The sequence below is a fragment of the Populus euphratica genome, unplaced genomic scaffold (assembly GCF_000495115.2).
Source record: "Populus euphratica unplaced genomic scaffold, PopEup_1.0 scaffold24.1, whole genome shotgun sequence".
Taxonomy (NCBI): Eukaryota; Viridiplantae; Streptophyta; class Magnoliopsida; order Malpighiales; family Salicaceae; genus Populus; species Populus euphratica.
In genome coordinates, this window is record NW_011499893.1 from 216,235 (window position 1) to 235,698 (window position 19,464).

The 19,464-nt window shown below is 32.2% G+C and overlaps 2 protein-coding genes and 1 non-coding gene across 9 annotated transcripts; 2 read left to right on the top strand and 1 right to left on the bottom strand.

Annotated features, from left to right (window-relative positions):
* The first annotated feature begins 3,363 nt into the window (after positions 1-3,363).
* Positions 3,364-11,099, top strand: LOC105131500 (serine/threonine-protein kinase CTR1-like). 7 transcript variants are annotated; one of them, XR_843449.1, is made up of 18 exons: positions 3,365-3,828; positions 4,073-4,353; positions 4,447-4,594; positions 4,805-4,908; positions 5,905-6,113; positions 6,646-6,942; positions 7,086-7,126; positions 7,946-8,014; positions 8,177-8,277; positions 8,363-8,447; positions 8,598-8,696; positions 9,151-9,219; positions 9,338-9,469; positions 9,826-9,920; positions 10,109-10,294; positions 10,468-10,796; positions 10,848-10,879; positions 10,963-11,099. XR_843449.1 is itself a non-coding variant. In XM_011034505.1 (16 exons), the coding sequence occupies exons 1-15, from the start codon at positions 3,619-3,621 to the stop codon at positions 10,206-10,208; spliced, it is 2,040 nt and encodes a 679-aa protein (XP_011032807.1). In that variant the 5' UTR covers positions 3,365-3,618; the 3' UTR covers positions 10,209-10,233; positions 10,468-11,088. The 7 variants fall into 7 exon arrangements, 3 of the variants coding, with proteins under 3 accessions (XP_011032808.1, XP_011032807.1, XP_011032806.1); XR_843448.1 differs by having other exon boundaries at positions 10,468-10,879; XR_843447.1 differs by having other exon boundaries at positions 10,468-11,088.
* A 1,569-nt stretch (positions 11,100-12,668) lies between these two features.
* On the top strand, positions 12,669-13,345 carry LOC105131499 (uncharacterized). The gene is made up of 2 exons (XM_011034503.1): positions 12,669-12,778; positions 12,887-13,345. Exons 1-2 carry the CDS (start codon positions 12,700-12,702, stop codon positions 13,333-13,335), a joined length of 528 nt encoding a protein of 175 aa, XP_011032805.1. The 5' UTR covers positions 12,669-12,699; the 3' UTR covers positions 13,336-13,345.
* A 1,056-nt stretch (positions 13,346-14,401) lies between these two features.
* Positions 14,402-14,475, bottom strand: TRNAR-UCG (transfer RNA arginine (anticodon UCG)). The gene has a single exon. It is a non-coding gene; the product is annotated as a tRNA-Arg (tRNA).
* Positions 14,476-19,464: the final 4,989 nt, after the last annotated feature.

Sequence of the window (19,464 nt, forward strand, 5' to 3'; positions counted from 1 at the left end):
ATACTTAATTATAAAAGCTCTAAGATTCTTTAATAATAAAATTAGTATATTTATAAGAAAGATAATAAATAATTTAAAAAGAGTTTTAAACTTGAGGAATAAAAATATTTATTTTTAAATTTTAAGTTATTTAATACTCTAAAATCCATTAATTTATTTTAAATGATAAATGTTTTTGACCTTTACCTTGACAAGTATTTATACTATTTGAAGAGAATGCCCATGAAGCTTTGATATATGCTCTTGGCGATATTAATGAACATAAATATCTTTTATATATTATTAATGGAATATTAAATATGATAGGTCAATTAAAAAGTCTGGTATATATGTATGAGTAGAGAAAAAACATTGCATCCGTATGAATGAATATTTTACATGGAGAGACATGATGATTTGTTATGCCTTCAATGTTTTTATTCCAGGGGATAGTTTAGGACCGGTGTATAGTTTTAGAATCCAATAATGGTTGAATCCAAATGTTTCGGGTTTAACGTGTTTACCGAACTCATGTTATTTTGGGTTTAGTTAATTGTCAAGTTCAAATGCTTTAGCCCTGGTATAATTGCTAAACCTCAAGTTATTTAAATTTGACATGCTCATTAAACTCTCATCATCTTAAACTTAATTAATTGTTAAATTTAATTTGTTTAGTATAATGTACTCGTCAACTTCTTTTATTTATCTTGAATTTGATTAATTATAAAGTTTAAGCTTTTAAGATTTAATGTTGGAATATTATATTTTTTTAAATAATTTTTATTTAAAGAAAGTGTATGATAAAAATTAAAATGTTGACTTATGATTTTTTATGGTGGAATATGTATAGTCTAGTGTTTCTTCTACTTTCAATGACTTCACGAAGACCCCACCCAATTCAAGAATCATGAAAGTATTTGCTAGAACAAAAAAACGGAAAGAAAAAGGGTTGTTTAACTATTTTTTTTCTTCTTATCTTGACTGTTTTGTTGGCGTGGTTGTTGTTTTCCTCTTGTAAATGTTTTGGAGTGCTTATTTGATTATAAAAGGTATGTTTGTTGGTTTAAAAGTGGTTTTTAAAAAATTATTTTTTATTTTTGTTTGTTATCGAAAAAGTTAGTTAATATAAAATATTTTCTAGTTAATGGAAAAAATTTTCCTATCAAAAAACAATTTGGTTTAATTTTCAAAACAATGTTTTCCTTGTATTTTAGATGAAAAACATTTTCTATAAATTGTAAAAAAATTAAAAATATCATATTATTTACTAATTATATCAAATTTGATTCCCAAACTTTTAATTACTATATATTTTGTTTGAATTTTTTTTTCAAGTTCATTCCTTAAAATTTGAATTAATTTGATTTTTATATTAACTTCGGTCTTTATTTTTATGATTGTTATCTATTTTTTTCTTATCATTTTTTAAATTAAAATTTTTTATCTGTCAAATTCGATCCTCGTTATTTTGACTATTATTTATTTTATTTAAAATAATTTATATAATTATAATTATTTTAATTTCATCGTCTTTTAATTTTTTTATTTGTTGGATTTGATCTCTATTATTTTGATTATTATTTATTTTATTTGAGATAATTTATAAAATTGAATTTTTTTTCAATTCTATTCTCATTCAACTTTTTAATTTGTAAGATTAGTTTCTTATTGTTTTAACAAACTTGAAAAAAAAATTAAAAAGCGATTTTTTAGCTCATTTTTCATAACATGACCAAATATTAAAAAATATTTTCCAACTGCCTTATTTGTTTAATGAAAAGTAATTTTCTGAAAATTATTTTCTAAATTTTACTGTGTTTATTTGTAATTATAAAAGTTGGACAATGGAAAACACTTTCTGTCAAAAAAAAGTTTAGCTTGGTTTTCAAGAAAGTGTTTTTCTTTTATTTTTTGGCATAAAACACTATTTGGAAGTTATGAAAAAAATTAGAAATGTCATATTATTTGCTAATTATATTAAATTTAGTTCCCAAACTTTTGATTGCTATATATATTTTGTTTTTAATATTTTTTCTTAATTTTATCCATTGAAATTTGATTTTTATATTAACTTTAGTTCTCGTTTTTATAATTGTTATTTGTTTTTTTCTTATCATTTTTTATTTAAAAAATTTACCCATCAAATTTAATCCTTATTTTTTTGTTTGCTACTTATTTTATCTGAAATAATTTATGAAATGATAATTATTATTATTTTAATTTTTTTATCTTTAATTCTTTTTTTGTTAGATTTGATCTCTGTTATTTATTTTATTTGAGATAATTTATTAAATTATATATTTTTTTAATTTTATTCTCATTCAACTTTCTAATTTGTAAGATTTATTCCTCATTATTTTAATAAACTTGAAAAAAAAATAAAACATTAATAAGTTATTTTTTAGCTTATTTTCCATAACATAACTAAATACTGAAAAATATTTTTTAATTTATTTTTCATTACACTACCAAATATTAGAAAAATAATTTATTTTTTCAATTTTTTTTTAAATTTAATTTTTTTTTAAATATTTTCTAGTAAATAAATAGGGTCTCGAAATTCAGATAAGTTAGAAATAACTTATAATGACATGATAAACAAGCACACCCTCTTTTAGGAAGGCATAAGATGAGTCACGTGGTCATTCTTAATTTAGGATTTATAGTTTAAAATATTTTTATTTTAAAATATATTAAGATAATTTTATTTTTTATTTTTTATACTAATACATTAAAATTATAAAATATTACAAAAAAAATATTTTTTTTTCAGGTTAAAATTATTTTTAAAAAACATCTAAAAACAGAAATAAAAAATATATCAACCATCATTTTAAATAAAATATTTTAATCAAAATAATATTATTTAGTATTTTTAATGTCATTCTGTAAAATTTAGATATATCAATCAAGTTATTAAAAACTTAACCAAGTCAGTTAAATTTTATTAAGTTAATATTTTTTAGTTTAATTAGAAATTTAATTTGAGATTAATTTTAAATTTTAGATTTTTAATTAAATTAGATTGAATTTAATAATTACATGGTAATAAAAAAAAAGAGACCATAAAAAAGTTCTAAAAAAGGTTTTGAATTAAAAAAAATCCTCATACTGTTAAAATCAAAGAGTAAAAAATTAACTAAATATTCACGTCAGGAGGTCAAGATCCTCCTTAACGGGTTACTGACCGGAAAACCTGCCTCCAGCCATCTAAGAAATGGTTAAGTGGTAGTAGCTTAAGATGAAAACGTTTGTGTTTTCTTGATTTTAATATAATAGTTATTAGAAATTTATATCATAATTAAATTTAAAATTTATGAAATTAATCAAATCACACTCTTACATTTACATTAATAAAAAAAATAAAATCATACCCAACCATTCACCGAACTTGGCAGAATCCCATGACATCCAAACTGGACCCCACCAAACGCCCACCACCAACTAAAAGGAAAAGAAAGAAATTCCCTCTCCTCGCCTCTCCTTTACTTTCCTCGAGTGAATTCCATTGAGTTCCAAGCTAAACCAAAAATCCATGCCAGAAAATCATTTCCATTTCTAGCAACTGTAAAGTCTCTTCCATGTTCAAATACTCAGACTTCAAGTTCAAGTACAGTAACTGAGAATCGAGGGTTTGGAATGGATAGTTGGTGTGGAGGAGAGGCAACAATTAAGAGCCGGGCTAAACAAACTGAAGAGAGTTATCAGTTACAGCTTGCTCTTGCTTTGAGGTTATCTTCACAGGCTGCTTCAGCTAATGATCCCAATTTCTTGGATTTCAGTTCCAGTGACAACACTAAAAGAGGACTTCCTCCTTATTCTCCCGAGTCTCTTTCTCATCGATTCTGGGTAATTTTTTTTTCCATACTTTTCGTTGCTCGAGAATCTCTCTCTGAAGTGGGCCCCATCACAAATTGAGATTTCTTTTGGGAGCTTGGAGAAAGATTTTGTTGACGTGATTTTAAGAATATTTTACGGCGCTTATGTTCTTATATGTTTTATGATTTTCTCCTTTGCTTTTTTTTTTTTAATTTTGTACTGCAAACATGTTTTGAAGTTTTTGTGTGTGTGTTTTCGGTTATATTTGCATCAGGTGAATGGAAGTTTGTCATACTTTGATAGAATTCCAGATGGGTTTTATGTGATACATGGATTGGATCCTTATACATGGAGCATAAGTGCTGATAGTCGTGTCCCATCTTTTGAATCATTAAAGGCTGTTAATGATTTGTCAATAGGAGTGGTTTTGATTGATAGATTCAGGGATCCTGGTTTGAAGGAGGTACATAATAGAGTTATTGGTCTTTCAAGCAGCTTGAGTACAACCGAAGATGTGGTTAAACACCTTGCGATTGTTGTTTGTAATCTTATGGGGTGAGTTCCTTGAGTTATGATCAGTTTGGGGTGTTTTCAGTGAATTTCTTGTATTAGGATTCTTGTGAACAGGGTTTTTCTTTATTGTCTCAGGGGTTTAGTCCCCAATGAAGATGATAATGCCTTTGCCGAATGCTGGAAGGAATGTACTGAAGCTATGAAAAGGCGCTTCCGTTCTGTTGTGCTTCCAATTGGAAGCTTATCCATTGGCCTCTGTGTTCATCGTGCGTTGCTGTTTAAAGTAAATCTCACAACTTCGTTGTTTTTGTTCATTGCATTCAGCTGCATTTTAATGCTGCCCATGTTTGTATTAAATACATATTATTTGGATGTTGAATGGAAAAATGCAACATATTGATCATATATTTTTCCTTTAATCATTGGATGTATTTATGTCTTCCAAACTATAAATGTCTCTATTGACATTTCTCGAATTATGATTTTTTTTCAGGTATTAGCAGACTCGATTAACTTGCCTTGCAGAATTGTTAAAGGATGCAAATACTGCAGAAGAGATGTCGTTTCATCCTGTCTGGTACAAGTTGGTAATGACAGGTATGCAGTTTCAACCATATATTTATTTGAATTTCACTACATAGGAGGTTGGAACTGTGGAGCAATAGAGCTTTGAAATACAAGTATATCAATATTTGAAGGTTGGTAAATATATTGATATCTTTAGTGGTATGTAGTGCAAATTGGTAAGTGAAGAATGGGAGAGGATGGGTGAATCTTGAATTGCTGATAGCTTCATCTGGGTTCTTACATTGGACCTGTTTGTACTTGCAGTTGAGCTTGAGCCATTTTTATTTTTCCTTTCCTTATCATCTTAATTTGTCCAAGTGAATTATTTCTTAATTGACCGTTGATATGTGCCTGGTAAAAATGAATGAATGGAACCCCTTGCTCTGACAAAAACTTTTCTCTCAAAAGAAACTGGCAGGAAGAGCATGAGCATCCTGAAATTTTGACACGAGCACTGTCTAATTTAGCATCTCCCACATGATGCTGGTGGGGTGGATCGTTTTTCTTGGATATTTGAGGAAACATTATTTATATGGCTTGAACTGCAATGATTACACAAACAGCGAGCATTTTTTTCTCCCTGATACTCAGCATAACCGGAGTCCACATTATACCAGCTATTGTTGACATGGTTAGAAAGGGTGTCGTCTGCATAATCATAGATGGCCATTCACCATTTAACTATACTTTTGTCTGCTATGGTTTGTCTGAATGGTGGAATGGCTTTCTTTCAAGGGTGAAGTTCTCATTCCACCAGCATTCGATTCTTTTCCATTCTTTCCAAAAGTTAATCAAAGTTGCTTAAGTAATAGTTGCCATAAGAGGATATGAGAATAATTGATGGTTGCTTTTGTTTTTCAAGATCATTTCTTCAAAATTGCGAGTGTGCTTTTTGAAGGTTGAATGGCTGACCTATCTAGGAATTACTGTAGGAGTTTTTCTTTTATGGTAGGTCTATTGGTCTATAGTTGTTGAAATGAAAGGTCCATGGAGTGGTTGATCTCTGAATTATTTCATAATCCTCAGGGAATACTTTGTTGATTTGCTTAGAAATCCAGGAGCCCTAAGCCAGCCTGATTCCTCGTTCAATTCTTCATCTTCAATCTTAGTTTCTTCTCCATTGTCTCATCCAAGGTTTAAATCTAATCAAACAACTGAGGACTTCAGGACATTGGCCAAACTCTACTTCCTTGACAGCCAGCCACTTAATCTTGTATTTGATAATTCTTCTTCAGGTGATTCCCTATCTACTTCATACATGTATCGCTATAATATTTTAGAATACATGATTGATCACTTTGGCATTTATTTGTAGTGCATTATTTAATATATTTGTTTATCCTATTCCTCCAACAACCCCTACACATTTTCATAATTGTTTGAGATGCAGGGTACTCTCTCTGTGACTTCAAATTGGAATTTCCATTTATCTCGTAGTATCTACAGAACCATATTTATTATACGATACTCTGATCATTTGCTTTGAAGTAAATAACTAAAGAATAAGTTCATCTCTTATGATCAAACTTTATCGAACTGTAAATAAGATAAAAAAATTTTAACAAAAAAGAAAGGCTAAAATATTCTGATTGTAATGCTCAATATGATTAGTTACCGCACATATGATGTGTCTGACAATGACTCTTGAGTCTGACCTGCCAAAGGAAATGCTAGAATGGCAAGTCATGCTTGTAAATGGTATTTAAAGACAATTGACATTCAGAGAAGTAATCTATTATTGACACTTTCTAAACCTTGGATTTTCAGGTACTGCTATTGATGAAGATGACAAATTTATTTCAAGGCTCAGTAAAGACAAGAAGAACCTTCTACCCACTTCAAGCAACAACCGTGACACTTCTCTGTCAAGTTCTGTCCTACCAGTTAGGCAAAAATATACAGATCCTGTCATCTCTAATCCCAAGCGTGTTGCTACAAATAATTTGTTGTTCATGGAATTAAACCAGTCAATACCAAGTAAATCAAACAATCAACTTCATCTTGAAGAGGAAGATTTGGTTGTGCCCTGGAGTGAACTTCTTTTGAAGAATAAAATTGGATCAGGTACCTTTTCATTTGAACTTTGGGAGGACTTCACCACTGCATGCTACGGTAGCTAGTAGTATCCCCTTCATGCGTTCAATGTATTTTAGTTTGTCAATTCTGTGAGATTTCATTCATGAAGGATACTGACAAATGCTTCTCAGGCTCTTTTGGAACGGTCTATCATGCTGACTGGCGTGGTTCGGTAAACATTTCTTTCTTATATCTCATAATCTTTGGCATTTTGTTTTGCTTGTTTTGAATATGTATATATAGTGGTTCTTATATCACAGAATCTTTCATCTCTATGATTGCTGTTGTTGATGAGATACCAAGATTCTTTTTATATGTTATCTATAAGAAAACCCACCAGCGAAATGGTGTTCTAATGTAGATTCTGCTATAAAAGTTGGTGCCTTTCCAAAAATCCAATCTCCATTCTTGTCATTTTCTCTTCAGGATTTCTGGGAGGATATTGTTTGCAGGACTACCTTGTATCATGGTATAACAGCAGTTAGGATATCTAGAGTAGCAATTTTATGTATTCTTCAGAATATGAAAAAGAATCTTGAGTTGATTAGAAATCATTCTTGTGTCTAGAAGTTATCATTTGAGTGTGTCAATTCTTGTCTTAGTCCTGCAGTTCTTTCCGTGCCTTTTCTGAATTCTGCTTAAGCAGTAGTTTGACACTAATCATTCTCATTGTTGAGACAAAATTGGCAATTGGTCCTGATCAGCTATTAATTTGATGTTGAGATGAAAATGATCTTCGTTTGCATCTCCAGCACTCCTCTAGAATGTAATAAATTAAATTTCTTAAAACTATTATTTACTGATAATCCTCTCTTTATGTTACCTTTCTTAGTGATATAGCTAGTAAATTTCAACAATGTATTCATATTGAATGTTTCTATCAGCTCTATGGGTTTTATTGCCATAATATAACGAATTCTTTGTTGAAGCTCTGAATATTGATTTTAGTGCTTTGCTCTTCATTAGCACTGAAAATATCAAATATGATCAGGATGTTGCTGTCAAAATTCTTGAGGAGCAAGAATTTCATGCAGAGCGCTTTGAGGAATTTTTGAGTGAGGTACCTATACCATGCTTGCTAAAAGTAAACCTCACCAAAACAAAAAGGGATCAAAGAATAGAAAAGAAAAGAAAACTTCAGCATCTTTTTTTATAGAGCTAATAGTGACTTGAGATTTTTGTGGTATGAATTTTTATCAATGACATTGATTTTGTTTGGCAGGTTGCTATTATGAAACGTTTGCGACATCCAAATATCGTTCTTTTTATGGGTGCTGTTACCCAGCCCCCAAACTTGTCCATAGTTATGGAGTATTTATCAAGGTATTAAGATTCTTTCTATGAATCAGTAGATATTTTTTAGGAAATCAACTCTGTATTAATGTGAATAATTTTCTTTGGACTGCAGAGGCAGCTTGCACAAACTTTTACATATGAATGATGCTGCATTGATACTGGATGAGAGACGCTGCTTAAATATGGCGTATGATGTGGTATGCTGTTTTCTTTTGGCTAATATTTCTGTTTCTAAGAAAAATAGATAATCAGCGGAACAATTGCTAGAAAAAAATTGGAACCATAACATCATCTAGAAGTGAATAAAAAATTTCCTGGATTTAGGGGTTGTTTATTTCTCTGTACAGGCTAAGGGAATGAACTATCTTCATCAGTTTAGACCTCCCATTGTTCATCGAGATTTGAAATCTTTAAATCTCTTAGTGGACAGTACATATACAGTAAAGGTTAGCATTCCTAAACTGTGATATGTGGATAAAGTTTTTCCTCTCTCCATAATATGCTTAGAAACTTGCTGCTCTGCTTAAGAATTAAAACCTTTAATCTGAAACCCAAAAATAATCCCCCCCCCCTCCAAGGTTAGCATTCCTAAATTAGTTGCAGCGGTTAAATCTCCCATTGACAAAGGCACAAAGGACTGCAACAGCTAATCCATTGTTGATTCCTCCCCAAATTTTTAGCATATAATGCTGAAGTTTCTGATTAGTTCTTAGAATAGAATTAAAATAACTAAATGACCCAAGCAGCCTCTTCTACCCTTAAGAAATAATAAAGAGCAAGCTAATTTTATCACAACTAAAATGTGGACACTTCTCATGACCTTTTTTCAATGGGAATGATCATTTACATGCCATGCATGAGGAGCCTAACATTGTTTCCACTTGGAAAATGTTTATCCAGATTTGTGATTTTGGTCTCTCACGATCAAAAGCAAAGACATATATTTCATCAACAAATGCTGCAGGGAGAGTAAGTGCTACTTTGGAATCATTAAGTTGTTACATGCACTTTCTTATTGTATGTTATATGAAGGAAGCATGGATTGGGTTACAAACCTAAATTTACAATTCTGGCTCCTCTTCTTTAGCCTGAGTGGATGGCCCCAGAAGTACTCCGTAATGAGCGATCAAATGAGAAATCAGATGTTTACAGCTTTGGTGTAATCTTGTGGGAACTTATGACCCTGCAACAGCCCTGGAGAAACTTAAAACAAGCACAGGTAATTTGCTTTAGCATACTTCATTTCACATTTTGTTTACAAACTCGTACACAGATGATACAATAGAATCTGTTTCTCTTAATCAAGTTATATTTGTGAAGTTGAGAATGGATGCAAGACCTTCAAGGAAAATGCCTTGTTAAGAAATAAAGTCCCTGAGAAGGCTCAACTGGTGAAGGGTGTTGATTGTTCCTAATTATTTAAGGATATCTGACTGGCTGCTGCCGGAGATGAAGTCTGTAACTAGAATTATTGTAGTCATCTGGAACTGGATACTAACATACACATGGTTCTGCATTATACAGAACCCAAATGCTATTATTTATGTTAAACGAGTATCTTATATTTTGTTGTAGATCATTGAAGCTGTTGGTTTTATGGGCCAAAGGCTTGAGATTCCAAGCAGTGTAAATCCTTCAGTGGCTGCCTTGATTGATGTCTGTTTGGATAAGTAAGTGGATGGTCATAATTACATCAACTTCCCAAGAGTTTATGGACTAATTTTATCTCTCAACTGTGAAATTTGTTTATCTTCAAGAAACCCTACTCAGGACAAGGAACTAACTAATATACAGCGCCTGCCTTTAATACCTCTCTCCCCTTTCCGTCATATTCTAATGGACTTTCCTTTCAATGCAGCGAGCCCTCTAAACGTCCCCCATTCTCCTATATCATGGAAACATTACAGGAACTGATAAGTAACTCCATCTCCCAACCAGTTGCCGCTCAAGTTCGATGACAAATCTATAGGAGGGGAACCCCTGGTAAAATCTTTATTCATAGCAATGTGCCATAGATATGATGCTCATCTGGTGCATATTTCAGGTGTGCCTGTCGTTTTATAGTACTTAATGAATCAAATAAAATTTTCTTTAATATCTTTGTTGGAATATTTATAGCTTAGATGCATGGTGTTGTACTATCAGATCTTGCATTCATTCAATCCCACATGATGTGCTTTTAATGTGTTATAAGTCATCTTATTCTGTTGGTGGCAGGATTCTTGCTGCACATAGTTTTTTCCTTTGCAGATAGAGGAATGGTAAAGCTGCTTGCATGGATTTCATTCTTCTCATTGACATGATACTTTCTGGGCTTCCACAAGTTGTTGATTGTCTTTTCTGTATCTGCCATGATCTAACCCTTGTAGCTACAATTGTAAATACACGGGAAGTTGTCAGGGTATCGATACCAAGCAATATTGGTGGAAATGCCACCATGTGTTAGGAACTTTTATATGGGAAGAAGTTGAGGGCAGCTGGTTCATATTACTAGTTACACTGATGTGCCCATCATTTGCTTAATTGCTTCACTCTGTTGGCCTCATATTATCAGTCAGGGTGGCTTATGAATCATGATTGCAATTTCTCAGCGGGAGATTTTTGGCTGCTCAGCTGTTTGGTTTGCGAGGTAGAGAGAGGCTTGCTATTTATCATCCCCTTGCATTTAATTTTGGGAACCTTCTAATCATACATGTTAATTCTTCTGAGCAGGTTAAATCTTTAACAAGCACTAAAGTTGTAGAGCCCAAGAGCCTGGGAGAGCTTTCACTTTGGTACAAAATACAATCCAGTTCTTCCGCATTAAGCACCGTCACAGTTTAGTCCTTTATAAAGTTCGTCCAGCTCTATTTTTTTTTTCAGCTGCAACTAAGCGTGTTTTTTGTATTGTGATTGTTTTTGTGGTTACGGTTTAGAAAAACAAGTTCAAGTAAAACACTTCTAGTTATAGTTTTAAAAAATATATTTGGTTAAACTTGTTGGAAGTTAATTTTTTACATGTAAAATAAATTAAAAGTATATTTTCATAAATAAAAAATATAGATTATTTTAGTTTTTATAAAATCAAAGTTTGAAATGATAAAGCATACATGAAACTCAAAAAAACTAAAATTCCTTCCGGTTGCAGTGAATGCAAATACTCAGTTTAGTCCCTTGTCATTAGGCAAAGGTGTTCTTGTAGGTTTTGATCCCTCAACTTTGTTTATATTAAAATTATTATTTTTTAAAATGTAATTTGATTTTTCTAGTTCAAGTGTCTGACAATTTAGACTTCTGAATGTAGCATTTTATATAACGTATAAAAATATTATTTTTAATTTTGTTTTACAGGGTATTTTTCAACTTTCTATTGTGAATAAATTAAAAATTATTAGACACCAAATAATTCTAAAAATCATTTAGAAGTGAATACAAATCAAGCGTACCCCACGTTTTCAGTTCCCAAACCCTCCTTTTTCAAGCCATGCTCTCTTTTCCACTCCTTCAATTTTCTCTCTCTTTTATTCCGTGGGCAACCAAAAAATTAGCCTCCTCCTTTTCCTTTTCCTTTCTCTCTCTTTTATTTTGACAATCCTCTTAATTTGCTCCAATCTCTCATAAAATGAATTGTTTTAATTATATTAAAGAATTGTATCAATCTGATTGCTCAAAGCTAATGATAGCGTGGAGATAATAAATTTAATCTATTTATGGGTAGAAAAAACCCCACTCTGTTCATGGAAAATCTTGTGGTATTATTTTGTCATGTCTTGAATTCTGAACTCACACTGTGCCCATGCCCATTGATTTTGTGTGATTCTACCTTCTCCTTTTCATGTCAATAATATTTTTTTTCATTTTGTTTTATTTAAGTTCTATTTGATTTACCTATCGTCTTATTGTTTATATCCATTAATTCTATAACAATCCAAGCAAAGTTCTTTCCTTTATATTTAGAGCTTAAGTGTACACAAATTACAAATAATTTCTCCATTTTACCACCAAACAACTTACACTTTCAGAAATATTCAACCGGACTTTTTATTTATTCTAAGTATCTAATTAATACAACGTTATTTCAAATAATATTTAACATATTCTGTTTAAATTGCAAGTCTTCTTCTATATATATATATATATATATATAAATTATTTTAAAGAAGATTTAACATATCCATTATGTGATTTTAGTAAAAATACTATTTGAGAAATCAAACTAATCTCAGGATAAAATTGATATAAAAGACAGTTTGAACGTAAAATTGATAATATCTTAATAGTTTGGGGGTATATTTAAAGAAACTGAACAAAACTCCTCCTTCTTCAACTCATTTAATTAATAAAAAACAATCATCCGCGGATTTCTTGGTACCTTTTTTTTTCTCTCTTTTAATTTTATTTTCTCTTCGCATGTCTTGGAATTATTTTCTTAACACATTAGAGGGTGGACCCGGGCAGAAGTTGCCGGAAATGAAAGAGCTGAAAAATAAGCCCGGTGTCCTGTACATTGGGAGGATACCTTATGGTTTCTACGAGGGAGAGATGAAAGGTGAGGTTTAATGTGTGATGAGATATTAGTTTTGATCTTAGCACCTCTGTTTTGCTGATTGATGCAAGTCTTTTGTTTTTGCTTATTATATTTTCTTGTAATTTTCAGCTTATTTTTCGCAAGATTATATAGTCATCTCAAATGGTGAATTAAGTTCCCAAATCGAGTTGTATGGAGAAGCTTCTGAGTGTAGCCATGGAAGCCTGTACCTGACCCTTTGCTTCTATATGTTACAGCTGTTTGTTCACAAGCCTCGCCCTAACAATCCACGCTACATGATGACACTAGGATTATTCGATGTTCAAGCAGAAATTGCATATGAGCTTTTATTTTATGTGAATCCAGTCGTGTTTCAAATATATTTCCCTCGCTTCTTTTTGGTTGGATATAGAAATTGCCTGAGCCCAGGATTGTGCACGACTGTATATGCCAGAGGGAGAGAGCATCACCGATTAAGCTTTTTTTATTCACAATTTGACCATTACAATACAGAACCAACATTGCTTTTCAGTAGACGACTTTCTCCACATTATAACCACAATTTTACCGCTCCTTGAGCCTTTCTTCTACCTGTTCAGCTTCTCTTTCCCATCCCTTTGCAGCTAATTATTGATAACGAACAGGAGGTTTTCATGAAGACACTAAGCTACTCTGCCCGAATTCGGTTCCAAAATTAACCAGAGGAAGCGGCCCATCAAGAGGAGAGTGCAGTACTGGAATGAGCTAATAATGTTTCCTTCTTCAAACTTCGTAACACGTACCCGCTTTTGACCATCTAGGTGTTCTACACCCAGATTTCGGCAAATAGCCTACATGAACTCTGCTTTTCTATTCAATATCCATCAATTGAAATGTTACTTTAGCTCGTGAAAGGGAAGTTCAGCAACTGGAATTCGGAGTTTGGAATTTCGAATTTTTGCAAACCTGAGACAGACGGGAGCTCAAAGAACCAACACTGCCACACAAAATTCAAGAAATTATAACAACTATCAAGAAAGTCTCCAAGAAAGAACAAAATACCTTATAAAGAAGAGGAACGGGGCTGAAAATAAGGAGAGCAGCAATAAAACAGTACTTAAAGAAAAGCTGCCAAAGAACTTGAACACTGGCCCATGTAAGCAAACCAGTCAATCCAACAACCAAGATGTTATCAGGATTTGGGTTCAGTAATAAATCACCCCACTTGATTTTGATTAAAGGAGGAGGTTGATCTTTACTCAAATCACCACCACCACCATTGTTATTGGAAGACTCATAATTCATATCTTGTGCTGGTTCTTTGGGTTCTTGAGTTGGGTTGTTGCTGTTGTTGTTGGTTTGTGCAGAAGGAAGGAATCTCAGATGGGTTTTCTTGGAGATTTTGAGAGGAAAAGAAGGGAGAGGGAGGTTGGGTTGGATGTGGAGAAGAGGGATTCTTGAAGATGATGGGATTTTAGGGTGTAAGAAAGAATTGAACCCTGTCATTTTGTCCATGGCATTTTTAGCACAGAAGTTAGGAAGAAAACAGAAATGGGCAAACTCTCAAGAACAGCATTTCCTTTCTTGATTTTTTAGTTAAAATGAGGACCTAAAAAAATAATCAAGTTACAACGAGGACCTGAATGAAAATTGATAATTTAAAAACGACCACAGTGGGAGTCGAACCCACGACCTTTTGATCCGAAGTCAAACGCGCTAATCCACTGCGCTATGCGGTCTGCTCTGTGCAAGATTATATATATGTTGATAAAGATGTAGGTGGTAACGTGGAAGGTATAGCATTTCATGTTAGCAATTCAGAATCTGTCAAGAATCTGACACTTATTGAAAAGCTTTCTACAGGAATTCGCATTGAAGCTTTATGATCGTACATCAGGGGACCAAAATATATATGATTCCAGAGGATAGTATCCAAATTTCTTGGTTTTGAAGTAATCGGGTCTTGAACGTAAATATTTTATTTTTTTATTGCCTGGGATGTCCGGCTAGCTTATCCATACCAAACATTTACTGAATGTTTTATAAGCCTAATAAATAAGTAAAATATTACAAAAATGATAGGTTTCTATACAAAAACTCAAACTTAAAATAAAAGGATAAAAAATTCACTGCTAGAACTGCTATGCCACGAAGAAGGATGCTAGAACGTAAATATTTGACTTGTGATCTTGAAGGGCTGTGTTTTTTTCTCCTTTGGATTGATACCAGATGAAGCTTTATGGGATTTTATTTAGAAAAAAAAACAAATGGATTACTATCTAATGTGATGGTTTTTGTTTTTTTTTTTTTAATAAAAAAGCAGAATGCCATAGCTTGTCCTCAACCCCACTAGAGGCCTAGACTTTCTAGCTAGGGAGTGAAAATCCCTAGCCTTTCTCCACTAGTAGTTATACATTGTGTTTTCCCTCTCGGCAATGTAGCCTCTCCATCCTGCAACTAATTCACCTCTCACCCGTAGGGCATAGCTGACTAGGCTAGCCAGAGACTTATTGAGAGTACAGTCAGCTCTCGGCAATAGACAAGCAAAGTTTTTGACACCTTTCTGTTTCTCACTAACAAAAGCCATCTTTATGCCACGCTTGTGTAGTCTGCATGTAGGAATAATATTGTCCTAAAGTCCTTCCACCCAACAACACAACAACGTGGCCGAAACACCTTTCTGTTTCTCACTTGCAAAAGCCCTTCCACTAGTGTAATTTGCTTGTGGCATTAATGTCCAAAAACCCTTCCTTCCTTCCATCAACGAACCCAGTTAGATGTAATTATTTTCAATTTGATTTTTAATCAATTTTTTAATTTTTATTTTTCTCATCCCCTACCCACGGCGGTACTGTGGCCTTTTCCTTTTCTTGTTACCGTTGCCTATGGGCCGTCCAATGCCATCAACGCGAAAGGGGGAGCAAAAGGCAAAACAAGAGATTATCCAATGATGCCTTGCAAAAAGGATCCGCCCTTTTTCTTCGATCTCCTCTCTCGGAATCCATATTCTATCTCCATATCCCATCACCTCCCCCGCGCATTTCCAAATCAGGGCCCCACCACATTCTCAACTCCTCCGTACAACAGTTTGATATGATGGGCTTGTGATGTCCAGCTGTGAAATGATGACCCTCGTTACCCTTTTAGGCAAAGACAAACTCCTCTTTCCTTCGCATATAGTTGACAAGAGCTCCCTCATCACCAAATCCACCCCCTTACCAATAAATCCACTCACCATAATCATTTTCTTAACTTTAATCATTCGCTTTATTATATCTTCCAGGTCATAAATGATTTTTGCCACATCAACTCTTATTATTTCAGTGCCTTTTAATTATAAACGGGTTGACTAATAGTGCCTTTAGCCTCCTCCTCCTCCTGCGGTGTAAAAATCCTTTTATTTTATTTGTTTTTTATTAAAATATTTTTTCTATATTTTATTCCATCGCATCAAAATCATAAAAAAAAATAAACAAATGTTAATCTAATTCTTTTAAAAGATAAAACACACCAGAGTAACAAAAAATCATCTCCAAAGGCATTTTGAGAAATCTTTATGTGAGATGGCCTGTCATTCTCCTATTGGCCTCTAAAGTCTTTTGCATCATTAATACCGGCGTTCGAATGCTTTTTTCATAATTGATGTTTCAAAACCTCAAGTTAAAAACTTGAATTATTTTTTCACTGTAATATTATAGTCTTAATGATTAGATGAACACTTTAGTATTAGTATTCAATTTTTTGAATTGAGTTGACTGTTTCACAAGGAAACTGTATCAATTGTGCTGAGAATATCTGTCGAAATCGGAGACATTTAAAGTTGAATCAACACCAATGGCTTTAGCTGGTCTGTTTAAGAGATTAACCTTCGCAAATTTATTTTCAAATTTAAGAGATCTTTTTAATTAACATCTCTGGTTACCATATAGAACCCCCATGAGAATGACCTCATCGTATTTCACAAATGTATGCATCGCTTGGTTCAGTGCAACTTGACTGATTAAGCTAGCTGACCTGCAAATCTGCAGGCTCTTTTATGGATACTGCTTCCTCTCCTTTCCTACCTTTTTTTTTTAATCTTTGAGAAAGAGAACAGAGAAAGCAGTGAAGGGAAGTCACTTCACTTCACTCCACTCATGCAAACATGAGGGAATGGATTGGGTCAGCAACGTCTGGGGTAAGTAATCAGGCCTGACAAGTGTGTCTCGGGAGGGGATTCAGATTCTTTCCTCTTCCATTCTTACGTGGGAAACATGGACTCTAGAAAAGATTCAGCAGGGACAGCTCACTTCTTGTTGACACATGAACAAGAAAAATAAGGTTTCAGTTTGAGTGTGTGAGGCCACGGTTTTCCTACTTTTCTTTAATGCTCAATATATATTATTATTATTACTTTCACAAACTTAATTTAGGACGTAGATTTCATAGCTTGTAAGACACTTGAAAAACTTTGAATGCATGAAGCCAAAGCAAATTAAATGGATCAGATCATCAGATGTCTGCCAAAGCCTAAAGCAACTGTCCTTGACTAGCACTGCTACTGAGGTCATTAACAGTTTTATGAGAATTCAATTGAAGAACCGAAGAAACCAGCTGACTTTTGGGTTAGACCTTGCTATAAAGAGTTAAGAGGTGTAGTTTTTTTTTTTTTCCCCAGTATGTGTATTCAAGACAGGTTATATATTTATTAATTAATTTTATAAATTTTAAAGTTGGTAACATGTAAATTATTAATAATTCTAAGATTTGTAGGATTTAAATTAATAATTTTTAAAAAATAAATTTAAAACTTGACCAGTTAAATTACACCCTTTAAAATTAATATGAAATAAAAAATCAAACCCGGAAATATTTTTTTTCCAGCTTCGTATCTAATTTAGCATTTATCCATAATTAATAGAAATGATATATTTTTACATGTAGTAGAGTTCGCTCTATGTATATAGTAAATTCCCTTTTATGAACATATATCCAACACCCATTTTCTTTGATCGAGTTTAGAGATAACATCAGAGTTGGGTTTTGTTTCACTCAACTCGGACTTCAAGATCGTCTAATGTCATCATCTCTGATCGCGCTGGATAAGATCAAGTGGAGGATTTTCTCTCCTCGGCGGGTGCTAATGGATACCTGAATATCAATCCTTTTTTTACTATTTTTTAAATTAATTTTATAGAGTCTAGAAATCATATTTGTATCCATGAACAGTAAAATAGAGTCCAGGAATTTAAATTCGTGTATAAACCGTAAAAAACATTAATGAATAATACAAAAATCCATACATTGTATTGAAAAATAAAATTACAACTCCACAAAGTAAAATAAAAATAGGTTCGAGAATCTGATCTCGCCTCATTTGTATGATAGCTGAATGCTCGAAAAAAGGGATACTACAAAAACTTGATCAATTGAATGTTATAAAATCCGATTTTAATACAAAAAACTTCTTGGAAATTTGGGAATTTGTGTGTTAAGCAGAGCTGCAGGTGAAAATATTTAATGTATTTGGATATGCTTTCACATTACACTATTGTTACGTAACTTACTCTCTAAAGTATCAGTAACCCTCATAATTTATTAGAGAGAATCTATCGACATGTCTTTAGTAACTAGCTAGACTAAGAGGGATTCCTGAGTTCATACCTAAAGTAGAAGACATAAATAAATTCAACGATGTTCCCTCGGCAATATCTTCTTAAGAATATTTTTAAGATAACCCTTTTCTTTTGTCTTGAAATTCATAAAATCCAGTCAACCTTTTTTTTTAAAAAAAAAAATCCTCTAACGTATAAGTGGTGGCAATTTCGTACCGCCTGTGTCCAGGAATGAATTAAACTATTCATTGGTTTAAGTACATTAATTTCTGATTTTAGACGATGATCAAATTACAATGTGATGCGTACCCATACATCTAAGGTCGACATGCCTTTTCCGTGGCAGAAACTTTCTGCTACTCACATATATCTGGCCGTACGTGTGCTGCCTTTTCATTTCATAGCATTTGGGGTTGTGGGCCAGCAATTATAAAAGGAATTAATTTTTTTTATATATAAAGGTTTGATTTTATATATATATATATATTTGTTATTTACGAGACACCTTACTTATTTATTTACTTATTTACTGAGATTCCAGGATTTTTAATAAATTTAAAAATTAATTATGGTATATAGAAGCTGACTCAAATACTAGAATTACAAAAAAAAATACACAGTTAAATATAAATTTTATATACCTAGAAAATAATTAACTCAAAATAAATTATATAAATGATCTAACAAATATATTAATGATACAATTTTGAAAAATTTATGTTCAAAAGAGATTTGGTCTCGTTCTACTAGAATAATAGTTTAAAAATAACATAACTTTTTATTTAATTATTGAATTATGCTAAAAGTTTTACAACAATTTTTATTTTATTGGTCGTTATTATATGAGCAGTCATGGGATCACTACTCCAATAGTCAAATATTTATATTTAAAAAATTACACCTTTGGTTCCTTTTTAGTAATTTTTATGATTTTTCTTATTATTTTTGAATTTTATGTTTTTTTTCTTTATAATTTTGAATTTTTTTAGTTTTTTAGTTGAATTAAAGTTTCTAGTTTATTTAGATCTCTTGCAAGATTAGTATTGCTACAGAAAATAAATCATATGAACTTAGAGTTTATATCTGCAGCATCTTTCACCTATTAAAATTTTAATATTTTTTATTTGTTTCTTA

Bases quoted from the DNA above. Each gene is read 5' to 3' on its own strand.
- LOC105131499 (XM_011034503.1), top strand. From the start codon at position 12,700: ATGAAAGAGCTGAAAAATAAGCCCGGTGTCCTGTACATTGGGAGGATA. The intron at 12,779-12,886 runs GTGAGGTTTAAT...TGTAATTTTCAG, and splicing joins CTACGAGGGAGAGATGAAAG to CTTATTTTTCGCAAGATTAT.
- LOC105131500 (XM_011034504.1), top strand. From the start codon at position 3,619: ATGGATAGTTGGTGTGGAGGAGAGGCAACAATTAAGAGCCGGGCTAAA. The intron at 6,114-6,645 runs GTGATTCCCTAT...TTGGATTTTCAG, and splicing joins ATTTGATAATTCTTCTTCAG to GTACTGCTATTGATGAAGAT. The intron at 6,943-7,085 runs GTACCTTTTCAT...AATGCTTCTCAG, and splicing joins GAAGAATAAAATTGGATCAG to GCTCTTTTGGAACGGTCTAT.